The 16541-nt window shown below is 41.5% G+C and overlaps 2 protein-coding genes across 14 annotated transcripts in view; one reads left to right on the top strand and one right to left on the bottom strand.

The window, feature by feature from the left end:
* The window catches only part of FABP6 (fatty acid binding protein 6), a 45275-nt gene extending 34805 nt beyond the window's left edge, over positions 1 to 10470 (bottom strand). Inside the window, exons 1-3 of one of the 4 annotated variants that reach the window (XM_074838921.1) lie at positions 10424 to 10470; positions 9331 to 9409; positions 8562 to 8649 (exon numbers count right to left, since the gene is read on the bottom strand). The gene's annotated coding sequence lies outside the window, so the exon portion shown is untranslated. Of the gene's footprint in view, positions 1 to 3543; positions 3569 to 8561; positions 8879 to 9330; positions 9410 to 10073; positions 10211 to 10423 lie in introns of those variants that run through there. The other 3 variants (XM_074838920.1, XM_074838922.1, XM_074838924.1) reach the window with 3 other exon arrangements.
* Positions 10471 to 10587: 117 nt separating this feature from the next.
* PWWP2A (PWWP domain containing 2A) overlaps positions 10588 to 16541 on the top strand; it is a 54293-nt gene continuing 48339 nt past the window's right edge. For all 10 annotated transcript variants that reach the window (XR_012625026.1, XR_012625029.1, XR_012625028.1 and 7 more), the window contains exon 1: positions 10588 to 11345. Coding sequence is in view for 4 of the 10 variants with exons in the window: in XM_074838916.1 (XP_074695017.1) it covers positions 10660 to 11345 (686 nt within the window). In the remaining 6 variants the exon portion in view is untranslated. The remainder of the gene's footprint in view (positions 11346 to 16541) is intronic.

Genomic DNA, 16541 nt, shown 5'->3' with positions numbered 1-16541 from the left:
TCAAACTGGATATGTTCTGCTAGAGACAACCAAACCCACAAACTGTTAAAAAACTATTGAAAGATCTGGTTTACCTGGAAATTTCCAGGAAATATTTGTATATGGCATTTTCTTGCTGTCCTCTTTATATAAGACTTTAAAATCTCATCTTTCATATTTCTAACATTTTTAATTCATATTAAACATATTCCCATCACATATCTGACTAATACTTGTTGCCTTGTGTATTTGCCACAAACATTCCAAGGAGCTTTCTCACAAACAGCACTCATAAATAAAGGAGACTGAACAGAAATTAATAGATCAAGTTGATGTATTCATAGATAAAACATCTGTATTTGTAACTTAATTTAAAAGCAAAAAACCAAATAGTTGCATGGGTAAGAACAGAAGAGTCAGGCAATCCAAAAGTAAGTCTGCACACACATCTTTTGTCCGTTAACTTGTATTTGTTTAGATAGTGTTGAAGTACCTGCTGCACTTTTCAGTACCGTATCACTAATTTTTCACACCTTTAGCCATACAAATTTCTCCATTTCGAGGAGATATTCTGAAACTCACATTCAAAATACTCATAAAATACATTGCATTACTGAAAACACAATTTGTGATGATTTAATTGCACTGCAATTTTATTTTGCCAACTGGAATGACTGAGACAGAACTACAGAGTGTTTGGCTTTTGATAAATTAACCATTCTTTCATTTGCATTTATCCCCTTAATACTTTTCAGACAGAAATCTAGAAATCTCTCCCATAGGTGTCCCAAAGTAATGAGAGAAAACTAGAGCTTAGAATGTAAATTCTTACACAATCTTAGTTACAAATAGCACGTTTCATTCTAAAGAATACCTAAATGTCCATGCATAACACACAGAATTCATTACATTAGACATTCTTGACTGGAACACAGGAGCTAAGGAAGACATAGATCCTAAGAAGCTGGTTTATATTGCTCGAGGTATAAAGCAACATCAAATATTGCAGAACCTGCCATTTTTACAAATGAATCTCTGGGTGAATCAGAAGTATCCTAGTGATTCTAAAAAACATCATTATCATGACTTAATGCAGTACCTGTCATAAGATAAAAGAGGCATGATGGCAGCGAACTGAAGGCAAAAAGAAGCTTCTAACCTGTGTCAGATGGGAAAGTCATTAAACCCCAACACTGTTCCAGAGCAAAACTTAACACATTTCAACGACAACCTAAGGTTACTGCATTCAATTTAACTGGAAAAAAAAAAACAACAAAAAAACAAACCAAAAACCCCAACACACAAACCACACCACACCACCACAGAAAAGAAAATATCCAAGTCATCAAGACTAACACCCTAACTCTTAGGAACAGTACCAGGAGAACTTCAGCTGCTTATTTTACATTTCAAGTCAAAGACTTGAAACACTGGGATATTCCCCAATCCCTATTCTGGAACAGCGTCCTTGAAGGAATAATTTTCTTTATTCTTGGACAATTACTTTAAAAATACAGAGAGACAAAAGTGAGTTTAGTCCTAGTGCAGATCTTCAGTTTCAGAGACATTCAGAGGAGGAAATCTCAAGCTAAGGCTACATAAGATACTGGTATTAGCGATGATTGGCCCTTACAACAAATCCTGGAGTTGTTTCTTCTGCTACGCAAAGTAAAAGAAATAACTCAGTTAGCAATTAGAACTGGCACAACCACAGGGCTCTCCACACTGTCAGCTCAGGCACCAATAAGCATCAAAAGCATTTCTACTGGTGCTAGGGCAGCTTGAAGAGATTATGCCGCAGCAGCGAGGGTATCTGCAAAGCATAATCACAGTTAAAAACTGCACCACGAAAATGACAAGTTGGATGCCAAGGCCTCACTTTGGAAAGCCTTATTCAATCAGAACAGAGTATCCATAACAGGAATTGTTCTGTAACAGTTTCTGTGAGCAAACTCTTCTGCTGCGTGAGCTGTTACTCAGTGTAGGATGCTGATTTAGCACTGATTCAGGGAAAGACTTACTGATTCAATTAGTAAATCGCTTGAGTATTTTGTAGGGATCTCCTACTGAAATTCAGGTGAGGCCCAGTCCTGCTTGCCATGTCAGGACTATATATCAATTGTGCCATAAACTTCACTGCAAAACCTATACATAAGGATTGAAAAGACATACTCAGAAAGTTTTCTCTTCAGTCTACAATTGAAAGGGTAAAGATTTAGCGAATACAGAACAGGTATCTATTAACTAATTACTAGTAGAATGTACTAGTAGGTGGTATCATTACAGATCATTAAGGAGGAAAGCAGATAGAATTTAACAACCACAGGGGAGATCTTTAAAAGATTGACAGTGTAAATTCTTAAATTAACATGGGAGACAAAACTAAACAACCTCTCTGCTAAATGAAGCTTTCTGCAAGGATTCTGAAGGCCATGACTGTGCTTTAGAGCAGTTAGTTATAGCTAAAAGAGAAAGGAATCTTAAGAACTACAGCAGAATTTCACAACTAAATGTCTATATAAGACATAACTAAATGTCTGGCAAGACATGCTTGCTTTTACATCCCCCTATCAAACCTAGAAAGCTTGATTAGAAATATTTAGACACTTTGAGAACATGCAAGACTTTCCTATAAATTCATCATCTTGAAACTGAAATGTAAGTTTTTACTTGCAGAAATCCATAATTGTGAATGGATATGTGAATCAAGGTCCAAAAGCAGCAGCCAGATATGGTAGAAAGGAGCATATACAAATATTTAGGACAAATCAGAAAAATTAAAATGTGTACATTACAGTTATGTCACAAATTAGAAATAACTGACTGTATCCAAATATACAAAGACTTGCATTCCCACAGGAAAGACAACACTGTATAGACTACTTGAAGCAAATGGTTTCATTTACATTAGATTTTTTTATACAACCTTTTATTTATGCTAAAAGACTGTGAGATTCTGGCTAAAAGACCACTTAAAACTTGACTAATAACATATCCTATTCTGTTCACTACAAATCATACACAGGCAAATCTTTAAACAGGCAGAAAGAAAGAAAAAAAAAACCCAAACCATCTGAAGAAAAACAGTTTTCAGTTTCCCTAGATCTTAAATTCAGTAACACAGTCCCCAGGTGTGCTGCTCTTGGCACTAACAGAGTCATCCAAAGAGAATACACTAGCTACAGTTCTGCTCTTTGCAAAACATGGAAAATGTAAAACACATTCTTTTAGAGCAGGAAAATTAAACTCTCCTAAAACTATGAAGGAAAATTAATCAAAAATGGTTGAGGAAGAACACTTCTGTAAGTAATATTCAAGTCTGTTTAAAGAGTGTATATAAGTAATTTGATTCCTGAATAGAGTCAGAAATTGTATTATGTTTCATGTAAGCCCTGAAAACATAAATATTGCTTTAGCTACAAAATTATTCAGAGAGCCTAAGGCCTTTATGCTTTCAAAAATACTTAGCCTTAGCACTCAAAATTAAGACTAAATTAAGCTAGATGCCTCAATAGATGGGCCACTTACTGCCACTCTTGTTAACATTTGTAGAACCTTCCTTACCTCTTGAGAAGATGGCAGTACAGCTGATAATCTCAATTTCAATGTTTGAACTGTGAAACTGGAACACCTGTGTAGTCAAAAGGACAGATGATCTTCTAAATTCACTCCAGAGCCAGATTAGCATCCCTTTCTGAACCACTGTCCTGAGAGTGATTCCTTTCTTTACTATCAGGGCTCCTAAACTGGCCATTGAATCTAGGAACTTAAATTAGGTCGGGTAAATACCTTCCTCTATACCTAAACCACTATTGAAAATGAACCTTTTTAGTCATTTAGGCCCATGTTAACCAATTAGCATCTCCCAGACTGGGACTGTCAGAGCAGGGAAATGGAAGAAGTGCTTCCCTGCCTGCCATGCTTGATGAAGCAGTGGTCAGCCCATCATGAGGTTTGTAGCTCCAGCAAGAAGGACCTGGAGTATTTCATACCTGACTCAGACAGAAGGCAGCTCATGTGCTGACAGAGTGCTGTCCCAGCCCAACAGCCTCTTGTAGGTACACAAATACATCTCTGGCTCACAGCACTATGAAGGCTGATTTGTCCTGACAATACTTTTGAAAAGAATACCCTGAAAACTCTGCTCTTTGACGTCTTGGTCACATTTTAGACTAATTTTGATTTACTGAGTCTCCAAGACTCAATAAAATTAATCTAGCTGAGCACTACAAAATTGTATCATATAAATTAATTAATTAATTCCACATCCACAACTTTTAATACTGGTAATAAGTAACTGTGGAAGAGGACTAGCATATATGTGTGGGAAAAGGACTGGCATTTGAACTACTAAGAATTAGTTATAATCAATAAATTAATCATTTAATAACAATGGTCACAGTTTGAGAGACACTATAGACCTAGTTTTAGTGCACAATGAATTTTTTTTATTTATACAAAAATAATGAAAGGTATTTTATTAAAACACAGTTATAATGTATGCATGCAAAACTAGAGATAAGGTTTTAGATGCCAAAATATGAAACAATAATAGTATTAGCAATTTTGCACCTTCAAAGCTATTTTATCTGAATGGAAAAATACGCAGAGATACAACGTGGATATCACCAGTACTTACAGATACACAAATTTCAGAAGATAGCAGAAATCAGTCAGATTACAAGATAAGACACGAAGTAGTTTCAGACTCACGTTTCTTTAAAATTATAAAATAAGTGTGAGACGTGTCAGCAGTGAGCTAATGCCAGTGCTCCACCCCAAGGGCTCACTTCTAGTTGCAATTTTTTTTTTAAGCAACCCCAACTATGGTAATTGATTTAAATCAATTCTCCATACAGACATTAGGTAAAGCCCCAATGGTTGACTTCATCTCTTGTTCACAAGAAATTTTGCATATAATTAACTTTTCAAATTGCAGGGTAGACTTCTGGGGCATGCGTGCATGCAGTGAGATTTTACAAATCCTTTAATAATCATTCATAAATGTAACACAATGAACTCTACAGTCATATGGCTCCAAAAATCAGTTACTAAACATTACAGGAATGACTGATTATTTTCTCCTCCCATACCAATTTTCTGTAATAAATCAATAATGAAGTTTCAAAACAGCTTAAATGTAATTAACAACCGTTTCAAGAGCATTAGTTTCCTAACTTCTTATAGAAGCAGTAAGTCTGCAGCATACAATCAAGACCCAGTCTTTACTTTCTGCTCATTTGCTTATATTCCTCTGCATTGCTTACATACATTGGCTTTCATTGGTTACACTTTTTCTTTTTAAATAGGAAAGCCTTGACAATTTCACAATGGCAGATCATGCCTTGCAAACACTGAACAATGTTAAAATGAATTTATTAACACAGCATAAAACTGTGGTCCCTAAACCCTGACTTGTGGAGGTTTTTGTGAGACCCTCAGGCCTTCCTCCGGGTCACAGGAAATTGTCACTATAGCAGTCACAGGAAGCTACTGCCACTATGATTCAGATTGACGCAGGGAGAAAAGTATGTTTCCTGTAGCACACTATTTCTCATTGTTGTTGCTGCTAAAGAGCCAGCAAAGACTGGAGCTTTTGTATGTATATAAACCACAATCCCTTTAATGTGTGGAGTCACAAAGTCTCAGCAAGATTGTTAGAACTTCATATTGTAAACCTCTAATCTAATATTCTCATGCCCCAGTCTAGATGTTAGGAAAAATATCTACTATCCTACCAAAACACTACAAACACTCCCTATAAATCCAAACACTCGTTTAGAGCTTTCATATGCCTACCCTAAGACAGATCAGTTGCATCGTGAACAGGCAAAGTGAACTTACACATATCCAGCTGGCTTGGATACCAGTAACACCACAAATTCTAGCTACTAGGCAATTACCAGGGTGCAGCCCTTTCTGGAGACTGCTATCACAGTTTCACTGTTACTGGTAGCTAAATTAGCTTCAAGGAAACTGAGTATTTGTAGATATGCTGTAATCACGCACTTTGGCTTCACTGCTACCCTGATTATACTCTGTTTATGTATATTGTTCCACTACAACCTTGCATTTTGTGTTGGCTCTTTCATGGTAATACACTTTTATGGAACCTGATGCCCAAAGAATGATGTTACTACTATACATCATCTTAAGCTACAGACACCCTAACCTAATGTACTTCTTAACTGAAACACACATACATGCTGTGACTACTCACAGACTTCAAGATTTTCTATTCAGTTTGGTCACTGCAATAATACATTTGGGTCATGACAGAACAAATCAGTATCACTAACGCTGAGCAGCACAGGCCTTTAAACAGTCAAGTCTGCCAGACCCAGATCCTTATCGCATTCCAGCTTACTCACACAGAAACAATTCTTTCACCCATGTATACCCGTGCACACAATACAGATACACTCATATCTACTTCTTACAGGCATCATGCAACCACATCTCATCCGCTCACTCCCTCAACCCAAACTTACTACAACTTCTTCAGCTACCCAGCCTGCTGCTAACATATCTTCATAGAGCTTTGCTTTTTTCCTGCCATCAAATTCATAATTTTATTCCCTCCTATTTTACCAGTTTCTCTCTCAAATTCATAGTTTCTTCTTTCTACTTCTGTCCTTTCTGCCACTTTCTGAATAGATGGAGACTAATTTTAATCTACAGAAAGTATATTAGTGCAATTTGTTTCATTAACTTCATTCAATTTATTTTGGCAGTTTCTATGCATTCCAGGACAGAAACAAGGCCCCAACTATGCCAATCACTATGCAATCCAGCCACAGGAACAGAAACCCTATCCTAAAGAGATTACAGGCTAGATTTAAAATAAACAGAAATTAAATGGTGATCAAAGGAATTTGGGATGGAAAAAAAAATACATAGCGAGCGCTTTTTTGTTAAACTTACAAGTTTCATCCTGCATCTACATGCCTACTGTTAGTATACTTTCATTTAAGGGTTACCTATGGTATCATATTTCTGTTGACCATTAGAGTGGTATATAAATGTCAGTATTTACCTCTTTTGAAAGCACATATAGCACCTCCAACATGCAAAAGAGCTGTTTACATTCTATTTTAAGACCCACCCGCCAGTAGTTTAAACTGCTCTGTTATTGCAAAGAAACAATTCAGAGTGTTAACAAGCCACAGACCCCGATTTGTCTCCTATGCTTAGCATACGGATTGCTGGGGACTCCAGGAGATGTAAAAGCTGCCAGATACCATTTTAATGGTAACTGTCTGCCATAAGCAACATCTGCTGAAAAACAAGGTGGATTTCAGTAAGCATTAACCTCGCTGAAGTTTTGCAAGAGGAAATCTTCCATTTTACGCCCATCCTCTACATAAGTCTGAATTTAACATAACAAAAAGCCTGCTGGGCTGAGCTATTGGATCTTAATGTCCCATCAGCTCGAGGGCTAAGTAATCTCTTTGTATTAGTTGGTAATTTCTTGTAGGCTCAGAATTTACTGCCATCCTTCTATGCCATGGCACAGCAGCACCAGAGAAATGAACTGTGGCTAACTGAACTGACCGGCTAGCACAATTAAAATCACCAACCGTACAAAGTATCTACACAAGCCATGCTGTTTTATAGTAAGGACCGTGACAGCTCTGGCATGAGAGCTGTCTGGCAACTTTGCTTTTGCAAACTTCTGAGTGCAAGTGTTTGTAAGCTTTTGAAATATAGTACTATGGCTCCTGAGTAAAAAGTAAAAAATAATTTAAAAACACATATCCCTGTACCCTGTCAGCCCTTGTAGCTAATGTGACGCCTTTTCATCGCAATATTAGTCTTGGAATGAAGAAACAGATTACTACTAGTGTAAGACATTAATAAGGAAAGCAGCATTCAAACAGATGATCATACCTCTATGTGCAGAACAGTCCAGTGCATGCAGAGCATGATTTGGTCTACTGCTGAAATATAGTTGGAGTACCTTCAAGCACAGTGAAAGTCTTTGCATAGGAGAGCAATGTAAAAACAATTCTGGTGTTACATATGAGCTATCTTCACTAATATGTTTCTTTAATCTGTCCTAGGACTCATCTGAATAAGGTAAAGTTTCTAGGAAATAAATTTTCATTTTCTACATGTCATATGTTGTCATAATTGCACAGAACAAAAATAATGAGCGGAAAGAACAGCAGAGTCCTTCTTCCACTCCTACAACCTTTTCTTTTATACACAGCTTCTTCAACATGAGAACTCGTTACAAACCATTTGCTACTTCTGTGAACCTTCCAGAGCCACTATTGCATTCTCCTTAGCAAAACATACAGAAAAACCTGAAATCTCAGATCTGAATTAAAACTGAAATCCTTGCACACGGATAGCTTTGAAATGAAGGTAACTCAGTAGCAACACAAATATTCTCATTATTTTCCAGAATTCTGGCAAAGAACATATTCAGCCTTAGGGGTGCCTAGACAGCTGCCATCTTTCAAAGCATTATGGCCTCAGGATATGGAATACAGATCTTTTACAAATATGGTTTAACTAAATTGTTTCAAAATGTTTTGGAAGTAGTATTAATGGTAGGTAGTTTTGGAAAAGCTTACCAAATCTGATTTCATTTAAGCCACAGATCATACGCTGAATCCATCTGCTGTTTCTCTGTGATACAGACTGACAAAGCTGCAAGCATGGCTGGAAAAAAAAAAAAAAAAAAAAAAAAAAAGAAATTCAGTATCTACTACTCCTTCCCCCAATAAACACATTCTATTCTACACACCCACACTACCAAACCATTGATTTAACAGATATGGTGGTAAAACATACAAAAATTTATTAAGCAGTTTTATCTTTAGCAAATTTCTTATTTCTAATGTATGTCTCCAGAAATGTGTCTAGCTGTTCTTCCTGATGTCCCCATATGTTTCTGACACACTTTACACCACCAGTAATGCAAACATGTCCACCATGCAAAGTAAACCACTATCAGATACAAAAGGAAGAGTCTTTATGTCTGTTACATAAGTCAAACCACTATGATCGGGACAACAGAGTAGGTTAATCATGCCTTTATTACTTACTAAAATCTTATAGCTAGCAGCTTAGAAAATGATGTTTTACTTGCATACGGTTACACATAGCTTTTTTTACTGTTACAGAAGGCTATTTTTTCCATGTCCTCATTTATTATTACTAAAAAAAAATTCTTTGCATTACTGTAGTCCTTTAACTACATATAACTCATTTTTCCTACAATGAAGGGGAGAAAGGTAAGTGTAGCACCAGGCCTTAAATCTGATCAAGCATTTTTTTCTCATACCCCTTGCAAAATTTCGTTAGTTCTTAATGCCCATTTTATAAAAATAAGTTTTTTACCTGACAACCCGGGGTGCAGCTCTGTTTCTATTGTAAGCATATGGTTGGTAGCAACTTTGAAGTCTGCCAATAAATGTCACTAACATGAAAGAAAAGGAATACTTTATTTTTAAAGAAAATCTTACAGATTTCACTTGCTACTTTTCAGAAAATTTCATTTGTTGTTGAACAATGTATGTCTCATAATAGAACCAGGAGGAATAAAACCATCCATGCTTTAAGATCACTTTTGTCTTTCTGCTTCCAGTTGCTCCCACTTTTCTTTCTCATCCATTCTTCTAACAAATCCCTCCTTTCTACAAAGGACCCGGCTTCCCAAAATGTAAAATCATGTACATAACAGAGTTAAAACCTTTCCTTTTTAATTAATTTCTGTTTAGGAATACAAGATTTCCTACGGCGGGGAGGGGAGGGGGGGGCGCAAAATGTCCACACGGTAGCAACTATTGATCCCACAGGAAGAAAGATCACTGATTCAGAACATCTTAAGGGAAAGTGTTAACTCTTTGTCTCCCCCTTTGAACACTGCGCCTTTCACCTTTATCCGATGTACCTAATCCATGCTACTTACATCTTCTAAAGTGTCGATTTACCTCACAAAAGACACCAGGCCCACTGCCTTCCTCACATTTTCCCTCTCCCCAGCGACCCGCCCGCTCACCACGCTGTCTTTCACTGGCCCCCCTCCCCTCAGTAAGGGGCCCGCTCTCCCCCACAGCACAGGGGCAGGTAGCGCCACAGACCAGCAGCACCCCGCCTCCCCACGCGCGGCAGCGGGCGCGGCGCTGTACAAGCTGGGAGGCAGAGACGACCTCTCCCGGGTGCGGGTGCCGCTCCAGGGCGAGCTAACCCCGCTGAGGGCCGCCCTCCCGCCCTCGCCATCTTCCCTCGCGCCCTCTCCCGGCCACCCGCCCGCAGCGCGCATGCCAGCCACCACGCAGCTCCTGCCTCGCGCCCCCCTGACGGACGTCTGGCACCGCCAATTACCAGCCTCCCGCGGGAGAGGCTCCTCCCTCCACCAATGAAATGGCGGAGCAGCCCTAGAGGCTCAACCCCTCTAATCTGTAACGGCCTGTAAAGCCTCGAGCCACACCCCTTCTTCCTCTTCCCGACTCTCCATTGAATGAAGTCCCCGCTGGCCAACGAGAAGTTCCCGCTGGGCTTGACGGACTACTCTGCTCTCCAGTAGAAGCAGAAAGTTGCACCGCGCCCACCAATAGGCTACCGGACACGAGCCTAGGGGGCGGGCTCTCCCTCCCAGGCGGGCGGGGAAGGCCGTGGTTATCGATCCCGCTGCTGGAGGGAGGCGGCGGTGAAGCAGCAGAGAAAATGGCGGCCATGGCTGCGGAGGCGGCAGCGACTGCAGCGGTGCCGGGCGATGGGGGGGCTGGTGAAGCTGAGCCCGAGATGGAGCCTATCCCGGGCAGCGAGGCCGGTGCGGACCCTCTCCCTGCCGTCACCGAGGCTGTGGAGTCGGTGGTGCCTGATGGGGAGGAGGCCGATGGGGGGAAGATTGCTCCCGGCGAGGCCGAGGAGCCGCCGCCTGTGCAGCTCGCCCGGAGCCCGGCCGGGACTCGGGAGCCGGAAGCTGAGAGGACGGAGACGCTGCCGCCCTCCACCCCGGAGGTGGGCTCGCCCCAGGCCGAGCACCGGGGAGCACCCAGCCCGGAGTCCGAGGAGGAGCCGCAGCCCTGCCCGCCGCCTGCTGGGCACCCTGAACTTCCCGAGGAGGAGCCGCAGCCCTGCCCGCCGGCTACTGGGGGCTCCGCGGAGCCGGAGCCCGGGGAGGAGCCGTCCCGGCCGGAGGAGGAGGAGCCGGATGCTGCTGATGCCGCCGCTGTCGAGCCCAAGTCCCCGGTGCCCGTGGCTCCGGCCGGAGGGGAGGTGGAGGCTCCGCTGCTGCCGGGCTCCGAGGTGCGGGTCACCCTGGATCACATCATCGAGGACGCCCTGGTGGTCTCGTTCCGGCTGGGAGAGAAGCTTTTTTCTGGGGTCCTCATGGACCTCTCGAAAAGGTGAGATCTCACGGGGCAGCCGTCCCGAGCCCCCCCACCCAGCGACGGGGGCAGCCAGCTCGCCCAGAGCCGCCTGCCCGCGTCGCCCTGCGCCTCTCCTGCCCTCCGGGAGGAGGGGCTGCCCTCGCCGAGGCCCTCGTGGGCTCCCCCCGCGGCGGGGAGCGGCCTGGGCAGGGGCCGAGGGGCGCGACGGCAGCAGCCTCTCCTCCCCTCCTTCGCCCTGGGAGGCCGGAGCCGTGGGTCTGCGGGCAAGCGGCTCCTGCCCCCGCGTCCCCCCCTGGGGATCGGCGGCAGCAGCTCACGGGCATCCTTCTCCTCGACCCTTCTAGCAGGGGCTGGAGGGAGCGCGGCGGGCAGGGCCCCCCTCCCGCCCGGGGCCGAGCCCCGCGCTCCCCGCCCGCCCCCGGCCTCAGCGCGCGGAACGGGGAGCGGGCCCTTCCCGGGGCGCGGGCTGGGAGCGGTGCCCGGCGGCTGTTCGGCCGCCCGTTTTACGGTGCTGTCCTTACAGAAGTAGTGGGAATGAGAAAATGGGGGAGCCGGGAGAGGGGTGAGCACATGAGTACATCCTTTTGACTCGGTTGGGATTCACGTCGGGCCTCTAGCATCCCTGTCTGCCGGGGAAGACGGACCTGAGCTGCAGCTGTTGGCATTTCTTCCAGTCTTTGTACAAGCGTACAGACCCAGACGTGTTTTTCCTGGTGGCTTGTGTTTTACATTGCCTAGGTAACCTTATTTTTCAGTACATACTGTTTTTCAGAATAATGGTTTTCAAGCCAGGCTATTAACAGTCCTGAAGTACAGTTATTAGTCCTGATTGCTCCTTGTACCCAATGAATGGGGTGAAGTTTAATGGTTCTTAAATACCCTTTCTTTTGAGCTGGAGGGGCTGTTATGTATCACGAAATAACTTCAAGCATTATTAGACTCTGAGGGTTGGGGGTTGTTTTTTTCATTGCTTTCCCCTAGCAAAGGGTTCTTGGGAGGCCAGAAGTCATCAATGATATTGTATTATCTTATAAACAATCTAGCAGCTATTTACAGGTGAAAATAACTTCTTTCTCTTAGTGTTTGTTTTCTAGACTTAAGAACTATGCAACTACATGAGAGAAAACTGTAATTTGACCAGGGTTGTTATTTAAAATAATTGGTCTGCAAAAAATGCAGCACTTTTTCCCCCCAAATTTAAGCTGCATGTGTGGTCATGTCTTTTATCACTCTTTTGCGTTACTAGTAGCTGTTTAATAACTTCCTGCAAATCCAATATTGTCAGTGCGTTCTAAAAGGAAAGGTACTTTTGTTATGGGTGTAGCTTTTCGGTTGGTTTTTGAAACAGAAGGCCTTTACTGAAACCCAAGTTCTGGATAATGTCATGAAAGTAAGTTTTAAATTTTTCAGTTGTCGTTTGAAGTGCTAAGTTATCAATTTGGCTTTTGAAGCCAAGTTCTAAAATGTGATCTGCAAACTGTATTCGCTTCTAGTGTGAAATATTAAAGGTCTCAAAGCAGGCCAGAAGGCATTACAACTTAAGCTGTAATGCTAGTTAACACCGATTCTTTTGTAGGTCTGAAGTTATACCCACAAAGTTACATTGTTGCCCTGGTTAGCAGGGTGACAGAGCAGGTGCTGCTGTACTTCTAGGGGTCTATATGTGTGAAGAAAGAAAATACCAGCTTCTCCCTTACTCCTGAAAAAGATCATATCTTACTAAACGCAGACTGACCCCACACATCCCCTCATTTGCCTGAGGTTTTCTTATGCACTGAAGATCCTTCTCTCATGCAGCAGATCTACTGCAGCCCTTTTCAGTAAAGGTCATCTGCAGCAGGCAGGCTGTCTGCTTCTTTTGCATTGTGGCTGCAGTGGAAGCATGCATCTCAATTTCCCTTGTTTTTAAGCACAGGCCCTGGGGCAAGTCTTCACAGCAAGAACTGTGGAAAGGTGATCCATGAAGGCTTTTGCTATTACTCCCAGATTCTCTTATGCAGTGAACCCCTTATTCCTTTCTCTACATTTCTCTTGGAGTTTCTTCAGAGGTGCTTGTTACATGGGAACCCAGAAGGTGAAATTTAAATTCTAAAAGACGAGCTCTTTGGAGACCTGGACAAGAAGAATTGAGTTTCTAGACATAAGGTCTATAATATTTGGCTGATGACAAGTCATTTGTAGATGAATAGGAGTCTCTGTTCAGATGTCTCAGAGCAGGAAGTGCAGTGGTAAGCAAACTCTAGAAAAAGTCCAAGAACTCGCTACCTGTAAGAAATTGAAGCATTATCAGAAAACAGGTGTTACACGAATGCCCAAGATTTAAGTGTTATTCTAGACTTCGACTTCGGTGGTTAAGTGACTGAGTGATAGTACTGTTTACGTATCAGCTTTTCTTTATATCTGTGTATTTTTGTTTTGTGTAGCAGCATGTGGACTTGTAGAACATTAACATTTTTCATTAACTTCCTTCTGTATCTGTGGCAGGCCCTGGAATTCTTAGCAAGTTTTTCTACTGGACAAAAAAAAAAAGGAAGGGTAGGGTTAAATTAAAAACACCTAAATTCCAGCAGGCATTTACATGAAAACACTGGGATTTCTAGTATGGAAGATGGGTGGCAACTGAAAGCTGTCTCCACTAGCTCATTCAAGTGGATGGGAATAATCCTACAAACTTTCCTAATGCAAAGGGGATCAATACCTTAAGACTACTAGTTCTTATTTAATACAAGTGAAACTTTGTATTAGAATTTACTCATTCGGTAGCTTCGAACAGTGACTGATGTGTTCACTGCCTGTGTTAATACTGTTTTCATCGTATACTTGGAAGAAGTAAATTCCTGGTCCTTTTTGGATCTTAATTTCTGATTTCCCCTCCAGGATAATGAAGGTGCTACTTCCGTACAGTACTAAGGAGAGTAAGTTTTAATGACTGTTTTAAAAACCTGTCCACTGGACTCTTTTTAGCTTTTTGAAGTTATGTTCTGAATTACTTGAACTTCAAGGTGAAAGAAAAGCAAAAACGTCCCCATATATTTCTCATTTTAAAGTGGTTTTTTGGTTGGTTTTGTTATTTCTTTTTTCTTAATTCTTTTTCCATTGTTGAAATGATGCACTGACTGCATTTTATTTTTGTGGGCTTTGATACAAAGTCAGTGATGTTTTTATTAAAGGCCTGATTCCCTCTTCCTCTCCTACCCCCTGTAAATAGGGTTTCCATTTAGGAGTTTATAACACAAGAGCACAAGCACCTCAGTGTTCAGTGGACTTTATTCTTACATTTGTTTGAGGTAAGGAAGTATTTTCTCTGCCTGTACTAATGGCAGACTCGTGTACTTCTCAGCATCTGCACAGGAAGTTTTGAAAATCAGCAGAAAATAGGAACTCGCATCTACTGAGTCCCAAATCAATTTCTTACGCAGTAAATCATCATTTAAAGAGGGACATGTCCCCACTTTTGTTACTCTTAAAGGCTTATTGCACAAATTAAAAATGTGCTCCCACTGTTAAACTTTATTACTACTGTTGCTATTACCTTTTAAGTGTCTTACTGCATGCTAGGATAAGGTTCTGATGCAAGTTCCTCAGCGTATACCTGACAGAGTCTTGCTGATAGGAGAGATGGGAAATGCAGCCAACCATCAGGCAGGCAGGAGCAGGCAATTCTGTCTTTTGTCAGAATGGATAGTGGAATGCTTCATGCACGACTGTAGTTAATTTTCCATGCCATTGTACAAATTGTCATTGAAAACTACTCATTAGGTATGGGGCTTAAACAGGGCTTGTAAGCTTGCCTGTGTCCAGTGTCTGCCTAACACTGTGTTGGGTTAGGGTAGATGAGATGTTAATGCCACCTGCTGGCTCAGAATTAGTGTGAGTCTTGCTCTGCACCTGGAGGAAGTAGACTAAGGAAATACCCGATGAGCCTAGCATTTGTATCTTAAAACATAGGATTAAGAAGTCCTGGTTCTAGTTAGCTCTTCTGGAGGGAGGATAATTATTTCTGCAATTTTTTTCCCCTTCTCAAAGATTAAGGAGAGGAGGGGGATTAAATTTATGTTCTGTTGTTTTGCCAACAGTCAGGACTTGGGGTTTCTATTGCTTTATCGTTTGACTAAAATTGTCCTTCTAATCCTACAGATGTGATGGACATGTGTATTCCTATTGTCTTTCTCTAAGCTATTTCCCTTCTGACTTGTGTGTGATCATAATAGTTCTTGAAGGGGAAAGGGAGAGCAAAAAGTTGTTTCGTGACTTAGAAGTGTTAGATATGCAAAAGATGCCCAGTGTATTACTGGTACAGGTGTTTGAAATTATCTTGATTGTGGTTTGGTTGTGGAAGATAAGGAAGGACTTCCTGCAGAAGGTATACATGAACTACGTGGTGAAAGTAAACTTTTATAGACAGCTTCAAATTTTTACAATCCTAGTAGCAGTTTTCAGTTACAGCATTCTTTCTTGGAGACTCTTGAATCCTGTGATTTTCCTAATATGAAATTTCTACTGCAAAAGAATAAGGATAAATAATTAACTGTTGCATCCATTCCCTAGTTTGTGTTGTCTTATTCTGCAGGACATCTGTTAGATTTTTAAATCATTTATATTTAGCACTTCTTGAAACTTGTGGTCTATGTATGCTCACGTTTTGTTGTTACAAACTCCACAGGGTGGATCTAGTGTGTTGTAACCATATACACCAAGAAAGGTGGGAGGGGACAAGGTACTCCCAAGATGAGAAATTCAAGATCTGCTGTGAGAAGGAAACAGCAGAAGTCTTGAAAAAAATGTGCCATGTTTCTCCCTGCTCTTAAGTTCTCTTTTACTAATAACTTCATTTAATAAATAGGGACAACATTTGGTCGTCCTTGTCTGGGGAAGGTTTAAGTTCTGTAGAAGTACTGGTGTTCTATGATACATGTTCTCAACAGCAGAGATGTCTGTTACTCAGGGTTGTGTGTGGGTTGTGGTGCTGTTGTTTTTTTTAAAAACACTTGGTTTTCAAGGTGTTCCTGCAATTCATCACCTGTTCTCTTTTATTGTTTCTCAAATGTGTAAAGGAGCTTGGTGAAATTCTAGCATTTAAGGAACAGTCATAACACTTCTTTGATACTTGCTTTTATCCAGAACACTGGAAGCATAGGTGTGATGTGAGTGTGTGTGTGTGTGGTTAAGAGTAAATTACATATACACTTGTGACTGACAGAGGTTATATTG

The sequence above is a fragment of the Strix aluco genome, chromosome 13 (assembly GCF_031877795.1).
Source record: "Strix aluco isolate bStrAlu1 chromosome 13, bStrAlu1.hap1, whole genome shotgun sequence".
Lineage (NCBI taxonomy): Eukaryota > Metazoa > Chordata > Aves > Strigiformes > Strigidae > Strix > Strix aluco.
Note: the sequence above shows the minus strand (reverse complement) of the source record. Positions and strands in the feature narration are given on the sequence as shown.